The sequence below is a fragment of the Heptranchias perlo genome, chromosome 1, assembly GCF_035084215.1.
Source record: "Heptranchias perlo isolate sHepPer1 chromosome 1, sHepPer1.hap1, whole genome shotgun sequence".
Lineage (NCBI taxonomy): Eukaryota > Metazoa > Chordata > Chondrichthyes > Hexanchiformes > Hexanchidae > Heptranchias > Heptranchias perlo.
Window position 1 is genome coordinate 4,551,468 of NC_090325.1, and position 13,756 is coordinate 4,565,223.

At 47.7% G+C, this 13,756-nt stretch overlaps 1 protein-coding gene across 1 annotated transcript in view; it reads left to right on the forward strand.

Annotated features, from left to right (window-relative positions):
• The first annotated feature begins 659 nt into the window (after positions 1 to 659).
• Positions 660 to 13,756, forward strand: part of emx1 (empty spiracles homeobox 1) — a 120,481-nt gene continuing 107,384 nt past the window's right edge. The window contains exons 1-2 of the mRNA XM_067979153.1: positions 660 to 1,235; positions 7,550 to 7,734. Of these exons, the coding sequence (XP_067835254.1) occupies positions 890 to 1,235; positions 7,550 to 7,734 (531 nt within the window). The 5' untranslated portion in view covers positions 660 to 889. The remainder of the gene's footprint in view (positions 1,236 to 7,549; positions 7,735 to 13,756) is intronic.

The window sequence follows — 13,756 nt, forward strand, 5'->3', positions numbered from 1 at the left end:
TGTTAGCAGTGGTCCCAGCACTGATCCCTGTCGATTTATCACCCAATGCTGATTTACCTCCTTTTAATCCTGGTGATGTCCTTCACCGTGGGCTTTGGTCCTTCACCTGGGGTTTTCAATAATAAAGAGAAACGAATAGTGATTGAATTGGGATTAGAATTTATATTCGAGCAATAAGCATATTTCACAGTCACATATTGACATAAAACACGGGTTAAAATATGAAATATTTAGTATGAGCCATGCTACTTTATAAATATTACACACAAATCAGAATAATTATCCCTATTCCCAGTATTTCACAGGCGAATTCTGAGTTAATACATATTTCGGACACGGTATGCGTTCGCGGGATCGCCGCAAATTTAATTTCCCTTCGTTCTCTGCTGGTCAGTTCAGTTAAGAATCCTAGCGGGAGGCGAGTGGAGACGGACCCCCGTCTTCATCCTCAAACCTCTCGACTCCTCCCGCCGAAAGCTCAGTCCAGTCACCGGTCTGAGTGCGATCCGCATTTTCCTGCTCGCCTCGAGTTCCAGGTGTCCTCTCCAAACCCTCCTCCACCCTCCCTCCCCCTTCCCCACACCCCCTAAATGGGCAGGTGAAGGAAGACCTGTCGGCCAATCCCATAGCCAGGTATCAACATATTCCATCAGCCTCTCTCCCCTCCCTCCTTTCAAAAACAAAACAGAAACACTTGCCCCTAATGAGGTTCTGGGCTTGTGAGCACTTCCATCTGGAAGCTGAACAGGCTGTATGAATTGGCCATGGCTGTGTACTCCCGGTAGGTCTATTCCACCCTTAAGACACACACTGCGCCTCCTCTATTTATCTTGCACAAGAAAATAATCTGCAGACTTTAATAACTTGAATTCAAAAACAAAAAAAAACCATGTTCCACTCAGCGACCAAGCGCTGTTTCACCATCGAGTCGCTGGTAGCGAAGGATAACAGCTCCCTTTCCCCGGAGGAGCCGCTCCGACCCACCGCCCTCAGCTACCCGCCTTCCGCCGATGCTTTCGCCAACACTTTCCAGACGGCGGGTCGCTCTCTGTACTCCGGGCCGGAGCTGATGTTCCAGGAGGCGGTCAGTCACCCCTCGCTGGCCGTACACCCTCACCAGCTCGGGACTCACCACTTGCAAAACCCTCACCCTTTCTTCGCCCCTCAGCACAGGGACCCGCTCAACTTCTACCCCTGGGTTTTAAGGAACCGATTCTTCGGACACAGGTTTCAAGGTAAGCGGAATGTTCAGGTAACGATTCATTCATTCCAAACACAATAGAATCGATAATGTATGAACTATAATATATTGAAACTGTACAATATATAGATAGGAACCATAGATACAAGAACTTAATTTTTATAGAAATTAATATATAGAAACGCTAATATATAATACATAGAAACGATCATATATGAACTATGATATTTAGAGACTATATAATATATAGATAGGATCGGCATATACAATAACTGTAATATGTATAAAATTAATATATAGAAACTGCACTATATAAACTCTAATATATATGACTTATATGTGTACTATAATATATAAACAATAATATGAATTATAAGATTTAGAAACACGTAAACTATAACATATAGACACTATTGCTGCACTATAGAAGCTACTCTATATAAAAACTGCAATATATACAGAAACTATATGTAGGTAGTTTCAAAATGTTGCTTATATGTGTTCATATGTAGCACAAAATAATTTTATATCTATAAATATATAATAATTGTAACAATTGTATAAGGTCGTTAATATAAATTGTAACTTCTATTTGTAATTGCATTCATATGTAATTGTGATATGACACTATTACTGTATATCTATAAATATATTATCAATGTAAACAATTGTAACAATTATACAGAATTTTGTTAATATTAATAATCGTAACGTCTATATTAATAATTCCGTTTATATATAAATATAAATGTTTACGTGTTTGTGTATGTGTGTATATATATATATATGTGTGTATAATATATATGAATATATATTTGGTTATAGATGAATTTATACAGTTTGAGTGTTCTCTCTGCGACGCTCGCTATCTAATGATGTAGCTTTAATTCGGAGTAGGAATCTAGTTGCAGCGTAAACAGTGCGGACTGGGTATGCAGCAAATACTGAACTCGCTTTTGGAAACAATGGCTTTAAATAATACTCAGATTGTGTTTAGACTGTTTCAAAATGCGAGCAACAATTAAAACTTCAATTTGTTTTATTTTTTAAAATAACCACGCAACGGCATAACTCGAACAAGAATTGAACAAATGTATCATCTTTACTTGTAGGATGAACAAGTTTTGAATTAATTTAAATTAATTAGAGACAATCTAATGTGAACGGATGGATAAAGTGAATAAATCACATTTATACAGGATAAAGTGTATAGGGCGCCCTGCAAACTATTTCGGTCCCAGGTGTTCTCTAGAGTAGGGCGAGATGTGCGGGGTTTATATACAATTATCCTGCTAAGAATAGCCGCATCTTTAGACCAACTCAACATTTTTATAAACTTCCTTTAAACACAGGGTGGGGGGAAAAAAAAAGAAAGTTTATTGAGAGCGCGGGTAAACCCACTTCCCATCTCGAGGGTTTAAACCAGCTCCGAACCAGCTACTTACCAAAAACCGACAACTACAGCAAGATGAGTTAAAAAAAATACAACGGGGAAAGAGTGAATTCGAACGGGTTGTCAGACACACAACAGGCACCCTCACACACCCTGCCATTCACATTATCACTTACACCGCTTTATTGTGCTACAGTTTAATTCGTGATTTTAAAAAAAAAATCGCATTCATGGATAGGTCACAATATTAATCTGAATGAGGGGTGATCTGATCGAGGTATTTAAAATGATAAAAGCATTCCATAGGGTAGGGAGAGAGAAACTATTTCCTCCGGTGGGGGGAGTCCAGAAGGAGGGGGCACAATCTTAAAATTAGAGCCAGGCCGTTCAGGGGGGAAATCAGGAAACGCTTCTTCACACAAAGGGGAGTGGAAATCTGGAACTCTCTCCCCCCAAAAAGGCTGCGGATGCTGGGGGTCAATTGAAAATTTTAAGACTGCGATGGATAGTTTTTTGTTGGGTAAGGGATGTGGAGGAAAGGTAGTTAAATGGAGTTAAGATACAGATCAGTCATTATCTAATTAAATGGAGGAACAGTCTCGAGGGGCTGAATGGTCTCTTGTTCCTATGATATTTTACAGTATATGAACTGCTAACATTTTGGGCAAAGTATCTGCTTTTGAGTGAAACATGATATAAATTTTCTGGATAAACTGGAAATGGAGAAATCCTCACACTGTAGGGGATAGGGACTATATATATTACATCAATGTTATCACTAGTCATTAAAACTGGCCTATTAATACCGGCGGATATCATGATTTGGAGAGAGGGAAGGGCCGAGGGACGGGTTTGCTGGCCCTTGTCTGTATTTCTTACAATCGATGCGGGCGATGACGGCAATAACAGGAGTAAAATAAAACCTGTCCCTCCATCCTCTACATTGAGAATTATCACAACAAAACGAGCAATCTTGCTGCATTATTATGCCCGTTGCATTTTTTAATCATAAAACATTAAAAATAAAACATTACAACACGTTATTTTAAAAAAAAACAAGTCGATTTCAGTCCCGTTCAATTTCGACTCACTCAGTGTGTGACAGTAAAATGACAGGGATGGGATTTTGATTTCTCACGGCCGGTTTTGTGAGCTCGGTTCGTTTGTTACAATGCACAGGTTCTGAGCGAGGCCGGGCCGGTGGTTTGCGGAATGAGTACAATTAATATCAGCAATCCGCAAAACGCCATTGATTAAAATTGTCTGCTTTATTTGTAACCTCCCCCCACAAAAAAATAGCATAAAAAGTAAATAAAACAATTAATCATTTAATACATGTTTAAAGTTATTCTTTGTCAGGTCGAAGTTAGCGGAGGCTCGCTCTTAACTTTTAACATTAGTTACCTATAAAATCTACTTTACAATAATGAATGGGAGGGGGCATAGATTTAAGGTGAGAGGGGAGAGATACAAAAGGGTCCAGAGGGGCAATTTTTTCACTCAAAGGGTGGTGAGTGTCTGGAACGAGCTGCCAGAGGCAGTAGTAGAGGCGGGTACAATTTTGTCTTTTAAAAAGCATTTGGACAGTTACATGGGTAAGATGGGTATAGAGGGATATGGGCCAAGTGCAGGCAATTGGGACTAGCTTAGTGGTATAAACTGGGCGACATGGACATGTTGGGCCGAAGGGCCTGTTTCCATGTTGTAAACTTCTATGATTCTATGATTCTATGGAGGTTGGATATATTTCTGAGAAACGGAGAGAGTGATGTAAACCCATGGTCTGTCCTTTAGGTGATTTGAATGTGAGAATTAATATATATATATAGTTAATTGAGAAAAGAATAGTCCTTTTTAACCTCTGGGATGTTTCGCACCCCATCCCCTAAAAAGGTTTATGAGTCATTCCGATATAAAACGAGCGAGAGTAGGCAATTCCTCAAATGTTTGGTGTTCATGAAAGAGAGAGAGAAAGGGTGTGAGGGAAAGAGCGAGGGCGTGATAGAGATGGAGAAGGAGAAAGAGAAAGTGAGGGGAGAGAAAGTGATGGGGAGAGAATGATAGAGAGGGAGAAAGAGAGTGAGGAAGTAAGGAAGAGAGAGCGAGGGTGTGATAGAGAGAGCGAGAAAGAGAAAGTGAGGGTGAGAGTGACAAAGAGTGAGAAAGAGGAAGTAAGGGAGAGAGCGCGAGGGTGTGATAGACGGAGAGGGAGAAAGGGAGTGAGAAAGAGAAAGTGAGAGAGTGATAGGGAGTGAGAGAACGAGGGAGTGAGAAAGAGAAAGTGAGAGTGATAGGGAGTGAATGAGAGAACAAGGGAGTGAGAAAGAGAAAGTGAGAGTGATAGGGAGTGAATGAGAGAACAAGGGAGTGAGAAAGAGAAAGTGAGAGTGATAGGGAGTGAATGAGAGAACAAGGGAGTGAGAAAGAGAAAGTGAGAGAGTGATAGGGAGTGAGAGAACAAGGGAGTGAGAAAGAGAAAGTGAGAGAGTGATAAGGAGTGAATGAGAGAACAAGGGAGTGAGAAAGAGAAAGTGAGAGTGATAGGGAGTGAATGAGAGAACAAGGGAGTGAGAAAGAGAAAGTGAGAGTGATAGGGAGTGAATGAGAGAACAAGGGAGTGAGAAAGAGAAAGTGAGAGAATGATAGAGAGTGAGAGAACAAGGGAGTGAGAAAGAGAAAGTAAGAGAGTGATAAGGAGTGAATGAGAGAACAAGGGAGTGAGAAAGAGAAAGTGAGAGTGATAGGGAGTGAATGAGAGAACAAGGGAGTGAGAAAGAGAAAGTGAGAGTGATAGGGAGTGAATGAGAGAACAAGGGAGTGAGAAAGAGAAAGTGAGAGAATGATAGAGAGTGAGAGAACAAGGGAGTGAGAAAGAGAAAGTGAGAGAGTGATTGGGAGTGGGTGAGGGAGGGTGATAGAGGGAGGGAGAAGGATTGAGAGAGAGTAAAAGAGGAATGAGAGCGAGGGACCGAGTAATAGAGAGGGCGAGAAAATCACAAGAACGAAAGAGAGAGAAAGGAAAAGACTGAAATCAAAAGAAAAGAATGGGAGAGTGAGAGGAGGAGGAAGACAGAAAGAGAAAGCGAGAGAGAAAATAGGTAATAATTGCAGGCGGGAGTGTCAGATAAGAAAATGCTTTGGGCAGTTACCAGACCTGCCAGTGAATCTCATTTTAAATAAACATTTCACCAAAATTCGCCCTGTTGAAGGGAGAGATCCAGTTTGTGCGCTGATACCCCGATCATTAAAGGATTTTTTTTTTGAAATAGTTGCAAATATGAGAGACAGGCGGAGAGAAAATGGCCAGACCATTAAAGCTTCTCATTCTTAGAGAGAAAAGGGAGATTAAATTCTCTGCCTTGGCTCTGGGCTATGTCTGTTGAAGGACAGCGAACATCAGTGGTTAGATTGCTGAAATTGTTGTGTCAGGGCGGGTTACTCGGGAGCGAGGGGGGAAAAGGGAGAGAATTTACCTCGACTGAACTTTCTATCCGAGTGGAAGTTCCCACAGGGGGAATGAGCCAGTGAACTGCCCCCCAGAGTCAGAGCTCCCCTCACAATGTACCCAATTTGCTGCCACGATCTTTGTAAGTCAAGATTGCCCTGGTTTATGGGAAGCAGCAAATCCAAGCCCCCCCCCCCCCGGTGTGAACGTGTTCTCACTAGTGGGCCGGCGGTAAGACTTTTTAAACGGGACAGGAGCGACCTGCCTCATAGTTTCACCGAGAGGCTAATATCTCACCAAGGACACACAGGAATGTCTCTCACTATCGAAGAATAGGAGCAGGGGGGAGGCCATTCGGCCCCTCGAGCCTGCTCCACCATTCGATGGCTGATAGAACCGTAGAACCATAGAAAAGATACAGCACAGAAGGGGGCCATTCGGCCCGTCGTGTCCGGGCTGGCTGGAAGAACAAGCAGGTGCCCATTCTGGTCGGTAGCCCCGCAGTTTACAGCACTTCAGGTGCAGGTCCAGGTACTTTTTGAAAGAGTTGCGTTGATTTTGTACCTCAATGCCACTCTCCCACCCAATCCCCATATCACCCGATTCCCTTACTGCCTATCTACCCACAGACAAAAGTACCGACTTTTACATACTATTGGGTGTCTTCTAATATTGTACATGATGAAATTATTTGTTTTATAGATGGGTTCTCCTGTTTTTTGCGCCAGCCTATCGGTTTGTGGTGAGGTCCCGGCTCCCCTCCAAATATCCCAGATTAATAACCAGACTCTAAACCTGCCGGGAGAGGCTTCTCAAAACTAACCCAAACTCGCTCGATGTGACGGTCTGAGCGGGGTGAAGGGAGGTTTTAGTTAAGGTACTTTCAGGTTAAAGCTTAAACATCGTTTAAAGGGAACTTCGATAGTTTACTTTGCGTTCCGTGTTTTTTTGCGGATAAAAAGCGACCGGTCCGAGAGTTAAGGAAGAAAGGAAAACGAAAGAGAGCGAGAGGTTAAAAAGAGAGAGGAAAATTAGTGAAAGAAAAAAAAGATCAAGAGGGGAAAAGAATGAGAAGCAAAGAAAAGAGAATACAATGAAAGAGGAGAAAGAATGAGAACATAAAAAGAGAGGAAGAAAAAGCGAGTGACAGAAAGAAAAATAAATAGAAAAGTAAAGAGATTAAGAAAAAAAAGAGAAAACGGAAAGAACGAGAGGGTAAAAAGAGAGGAAGAAAAAGGAGTGAGAAAGATGGATAGAAGGGAAAATAACGAGAAATAAAAAGAGAGACAAAGAGAGAACAGAGAAAGAAGAAATTCAAAAAAGAGGGGAGAAAAAACAGAGAAAGAAATAGAAAAAGAAAAAAGCGGGGCTGCAGCGAGCGGAGTTTGTGACATTCCGTGTAAACATTAACGATCCTGCAGACTAAGTGATTCCATCGGATTGCAGTGAAATGCGGCGCGGTTCGGAGCGGCACTCTTTGACTCGCCCTGTGTCCCACTCTCTCCGGCAGGGACTGACGCTGCCCATGAGACCATGTTATTGCACGGCCCCTTCGCCAGGAAACCCAAGCGGATCCGAACCGCCTTCTCCCCGTCCCAGCTCCTCAGGCTGGAGAAAGCGTTCGAGAAGAATCACTACGTGGTGGGAGCGGAGAGGAAGCAGCTGGCGAGCAGTCTGAGCCTGTCAGAAACCCAGGTAAACGCCAGGGTCCGGAATCACCCTCACACCCGGGCATACACCCCCTCACACCCGGGTATACACCCCCTCACACCCGGGTATACACCCCCTCACACCCGGGTATACACTCCCTCACACCCGGGTATACACCCCCTCACACCCGGGTATACACCCCCTCACACCCGGGTATACACCCCCTCACACCCGGGTATACACCCCCTCACACCCGGATATACACTCCCTCACACCCGGGTATACACCCCCTCACACCCGGGTATACACCCCCTCACACCCGGGTATACACTCCCTCACACCCGGGTATACACTCCCTCACACCCGGGTATACACCCCCTCACACCCGGGTATACACTCCCTCACACCCGGGTATACACCCCCTCACACCCGGGTATACACCCCCTCACACCCGGGTATACACTCCCGCACACCCGGGTATACACCCCCTCACACCTGGGTATACACTCCCTCACACCCGGGTATATACCCCTCACACCCGGGTATACACCCCCTCACACCCGGGTATACACCCCCTCACACCCGGGTATACACCCCCTCACACCCGGGTATATACCCCCTCACACCCGGGTATACACCCCCTCACACCCGGGTATACACCCCCTCACACCCGGGTATATACCCCCTCACACCCGGGTATACACCCCCTCACACCCGGGTATACACCCCCTCACACCCGGGTATACACTCCCTCACACCCGGGTATACACTCCCTCACACCCGGGTATACACTCCCTCACACCCGGGTATACACTCCCTCACACCCGGGTATACACTCCCTCACACTCGGGTATACACCCCCTCACACCCGGGTATACACTCCCTCACACCCGGGTATACACCCCCTCACACTCGGGTATATAACCCTCACACCCGGGTATATAACCCTCACACCCGGTATACACCCCCTCACACCCGGGTATACACTCCCTCACACTCGGGTATACATCCCCTCACACCCGGGTATACACCCCCTCACACCCGGGTATACACCCGCTCACACCCGGGTATACACTCCCTCACACTCGGGTATACATCCCCTCACACCCGGGTATACACCTCCTCACACCCGGGTATACACCCGCTCACACCCGGGTATACACTCCCTCACACTCGGGTATACATCCCCTCACACCCGGGTATACACTCCCTCACACCCGGGTATACACCCGCTCACACCTGGGTATAGACCCGCTCACACCCGGGTATACACTCCCTCACACCCGGGTATACATCCCCTCACACCCGGGTATACACTCCCTCACACCCGGGTATACACTCCCTCACACCCGGGTATACACTCCCTCACACCCGGGTATACACCCCCTCACACCCGGGTATACACCCCCTCACACCCGGGTATACATCCCCTCACACCCGGGTATACACTCCCTCACACCCGGGTATACACCCCCTCACACCCGGGTATACACTCCCTCACACCCGGGTATACACTCCCTCACACCCGGGTATACACCCCCTCACACCCGGGTATACACTCCCTCACACCCGGTTATACACTCCCTCACACCCGGGTATACACTCCCACACACCCGGGTATACACGCCCTCACACCCGGGTATACACCTCCTCACACCCGGGTATACATCCCCTCACACCCGGGTATACACCCCCTCACACCCGGGTATACACGCCCTCACACCCGGGTATACAACTCCTCACACCCGGGTACACACTCCCTCACACCCGGGTACAATCCTCCTCACACCCGGGTATACACCCCCTCACACCCGAGTATACATGCCTCACACCCAGGTATACATTCCTTCACACCCGGGTACAATCGTCTCACAGCTGGGAATACCCCATCTCACACCCAGGTATACACCCCCTCACACCCGGGTATATATCCCCTCACACCCGGGTATACACTCCCGCACACCCGGGTATATATCCCCTCACACCCGGGTATACACTCCCTCACACCCGGGTATACATTCCCTCACACCCGGGTATACATCCCCTCACACCCGGGTATACACTCCCGCACACCCGGGTATACACCCCATCACAACCGAGTATACACCCCCTCACTCCCGGGTATACACCCCCTCACACTCGGGTATACACTCCCTCACACCCGGGTATACACCCCCTCACACTCGGGTATACACTCCCTCACACCCGGGTATACCCTCCCTCACACCCGGGTATACACTCCCTCACAACCATAGGAACACAGGAACATAGGAACAGGAGTAGGCCATTCAGCCCCTCGTGCCTGCTCCGCCATTTGATAAGATCATGGCTGATCTGTGATCTAACTCCATATACCCGCCTTTGGCCCATATCCCTTAATACCTTTGGTTGCCAAAAAGCTATCTATCTCAGATTTAAATTTAGCAATTGAGCTAGTATCAATTGCCGTTTGCGGAAGAGAGTTCCAAACTTCTACAACCCTTTGTGTGTAGAAATGTTTTCTAATCTCACTCCTGAAAGGTCTGGCTCTAATTTTTAGACTGTGACCCCTACTCCGAGAATCCCCAACCAGCGGAAATAGTTTCTCTCTATCCACCCTATCTGTTCCCCTTAATATCTTATAAACTTCAATCAGATCACCCCTTAACCTTCGAAACTCCAGAGAATACAACCCCAATTTGTGTAATCTCTCCTCGTAACTTAACCCTTGAAGTCCGGATATCATTCTAGTAAACCTACGCTGCACTCCCTCCAAGGCCAATATGTCCTTCCGAAGGTGCGGTGCCCAGAACTGCTCACAGTACTCCAGGTGCGGTCTAACCAGGATTTTGTATAGCTGCAGCATAACTTCTGCCCCCTTGTACTCCAGTCCTCTAGATATAAAGGCCAGCATTCCATTAGCCTTATTAATTATTTTCTGCACCTGTTCATGACACTTCAATGATCTATGTACCTGAACCCCTAAGTCCCTTTGGACATCCACTGTTTTTAACTTTTTACCATTTAGAAAGTACCCTGTTCTATCCTTTTTTGATCCAAAGTGGATGACCTCACATTTGTCTCCATTGAATTCCATTTGCCACAGTTTTGCCCATTCACCTAATCTATCAATATCGCTTTGTAATTTTATGTTTTCATCTACACTGCTTACAATGCCACCAATCTGTGTGTCATTGGCAAACTTAGATATGAGACTTTCTATGCCTTCATCTAAGTCGTTAATAAATATTGTGAATAATTGAGGCCCCAAGACAGATCCCTGCGGGACTCCACTAGTCACATCCTGCCAATGTGAGTACCTTCCCATTATCCCTACTCTCTGTCGCCTTTCGCTCAGCCAACATCCTAACCAAGTCTGTACTTTTCCCTCGATTCCATGGGCTTCTATCTTAGCTAACAGTCTCTTATGTGGGATCTTATCAAATGCCTTCTGGAAGTCCATATAAATAACATCCATTGACATTCCCCTGTCCATTACTTTAGTCACCTCTTCAAAAAATTCAATCAGGTTTGTCAGGCACGACCTACCTTTCACAAATCCATGCTGGCTCTCTCTGATTAACTGAAAATTCTCGAGGTGTTCAGTCACCCTATCCTTCATTATAGACTCCAGCATTTTCCCCACAACAGATGTTCGGCTAACTGGTCTATAATTCCCTGGTTTCCCTCTCTCTCCTTTCTTAAAAAGCAGAGTATACCCGGGTGTGAGGGGGATTGTACCCGGGAATACACTCCCTCACACCAGGGTATACACTCCCTCACACATGGGTACAATCTCCCTCATACCCAGGTATACACTCCCTCACACCCAGGTATACACTCCCTCACACCCGTGTACAATCTCCCTCACACCCGGGTATTCACTCCCTCACACCCGGGAATACTCTCCCTCACATCCGGGTATACTCTCCCTGACACCCGAGTATACACTCCCTCACACCTGGGTATTGACTCCCTCACACCCGGGTATACACTCCCTCACATATGGGTACAATCTCCCTCACACCTGGGTATACACTCCCTCACACCCGGGTATACTCTCCCCAACACCCGGATACAATCTCCTTCACACCCGGGTATACACTCCCCCGCACCCGAGTGCAATCTCTCCCACACCCGAGTACACTCTCCCTCACCTCCCGGGTATACACCCTCTCACACCCGGGTACACACTCCCTCACACCCGGGTATACACTCCCTCACACCCGGGTATGCGCTTCTTCACACCCGGGTCTACACTCCCTCACACCCGGGTATACACTCCCTCACACCCGGGTATACATTCCCTCACACCCGGGTATACTCTCCCTCACACCCGGGTATACACTCCCTCACACCCGGGTATACATTCCCTCACACCCGGGTCTACACTCCCTCACACCCGGGTATACACTCACTCACACCCGGGTATACATTCCCTCACACCCGGGTATACACTCCCTCACACCCGGGTATACATTCCCTCACACCCGGGTATACTCTCCCTCACACCCGGATACAATCTCCCTCACACCCGGGTATTCACTCCCTCACACCCGGGAATACTCTCCCTCACATCCGGGTATACTTTCCCTGACACCCGAGTATACACTCCCTCACACCCGGGTATTCACCCCCTCACACCCGGGTATACACTCCCTCACATATGGGTACAATCTCCCTCACACCTGGGTATACACTCCCTCACACCCGGGTATACACTCCCTCACACCTGGTACAATCTCCCTCACACCCGGGTATACTCTCCCTCACACCCGGGTGTACTCTCCCTGACACCCGAGTATACACTCCCTCACATCCGGGTATACTCTCCCTGACACCCGAGTATACACTCCCTCACACCCGGGTATTCACTCCCTCACACCCGGGTATACACTCCCTCACATATGGGTACAATCTCCCTCACACCTGGGTCTACACTCCCTCACACCCGGGTATACACTCCCTCACACCTGGTACAATCTCCCTCACACCCGGGTATACACCCCCTCACACCCGGGTATACTCTCCCCAACACCTGGATACAATCTCCCTCACACCCGGGTATACACTCCCTCACACCTGGTACAATCTCCCTCACACCCGGGTATACACCCCCTCACACCCGGGTATACTCTCCCCAACACCCGGATACAATCTCCCTCACACCCGGGTATACACCCCCTCACACCCAGGTACACACTCCCTCACACCCGGGTATACATCCCCTCACACCCGGGTATGCGCTTCTTCACACCCGGGTCTACACTCCCTCACACCCGGGAATACACTCCCTCACACCCGGGTACAATCCCCCTTACACCCGGGTATACACCCCCTCACACCAGGGTATACACTCCCTCACACCCGTGAATGCTCTCCCTCACACCCGGGTACAATCTCCCTCATACCTGGGTACACACACCCTCACACCCGGGTATACACTCCCTCACATATGGGTACAATCTCCCTCACACCTGGGTATACACTCCCTCACACCCGGGTATACACTCCCTCACACCTGGTACAATCTCCCTCACACCCGGGTATACTCTCCCTGACACCCGAGTATACACTCCCTTACATCCGGGTATACTCTCCCTGACACCCGAGTATACACTCCCTCACACCCGAGTATTCACTCCCTCACACCCGGGTATACACTCCCTCACATATGGGTACAATCTCCCTCACACCTGGGTCTACACTCCCTCACACCCGGGTATACACTCCCTCACACCTGGTACAATCTCCCTCACACCCGGGTATACTCTCCCTCACACCCGGGTATACTCTCCCCAACACCCGGATACAATCTCCCTCACACCCGGGTATACACTCCCTCACAACTGGGTACAATCTCCCTCACACCGGGTATACACTCACCCGCACCCGAGTACAATCTCCCCCACACCCGAGTACACTCTCCCTCACCTCCCGGGTATACACCCTCTCACACCCGGGTATACACCCCCTCACACCCGGGTACACACTCCCTCACACCCGGGTATACACTCCCTCACACCCGGGTATACACTCCCTCACACCCGGGTATACACTCCCTCACACCCGGGTATACACCCCCTCA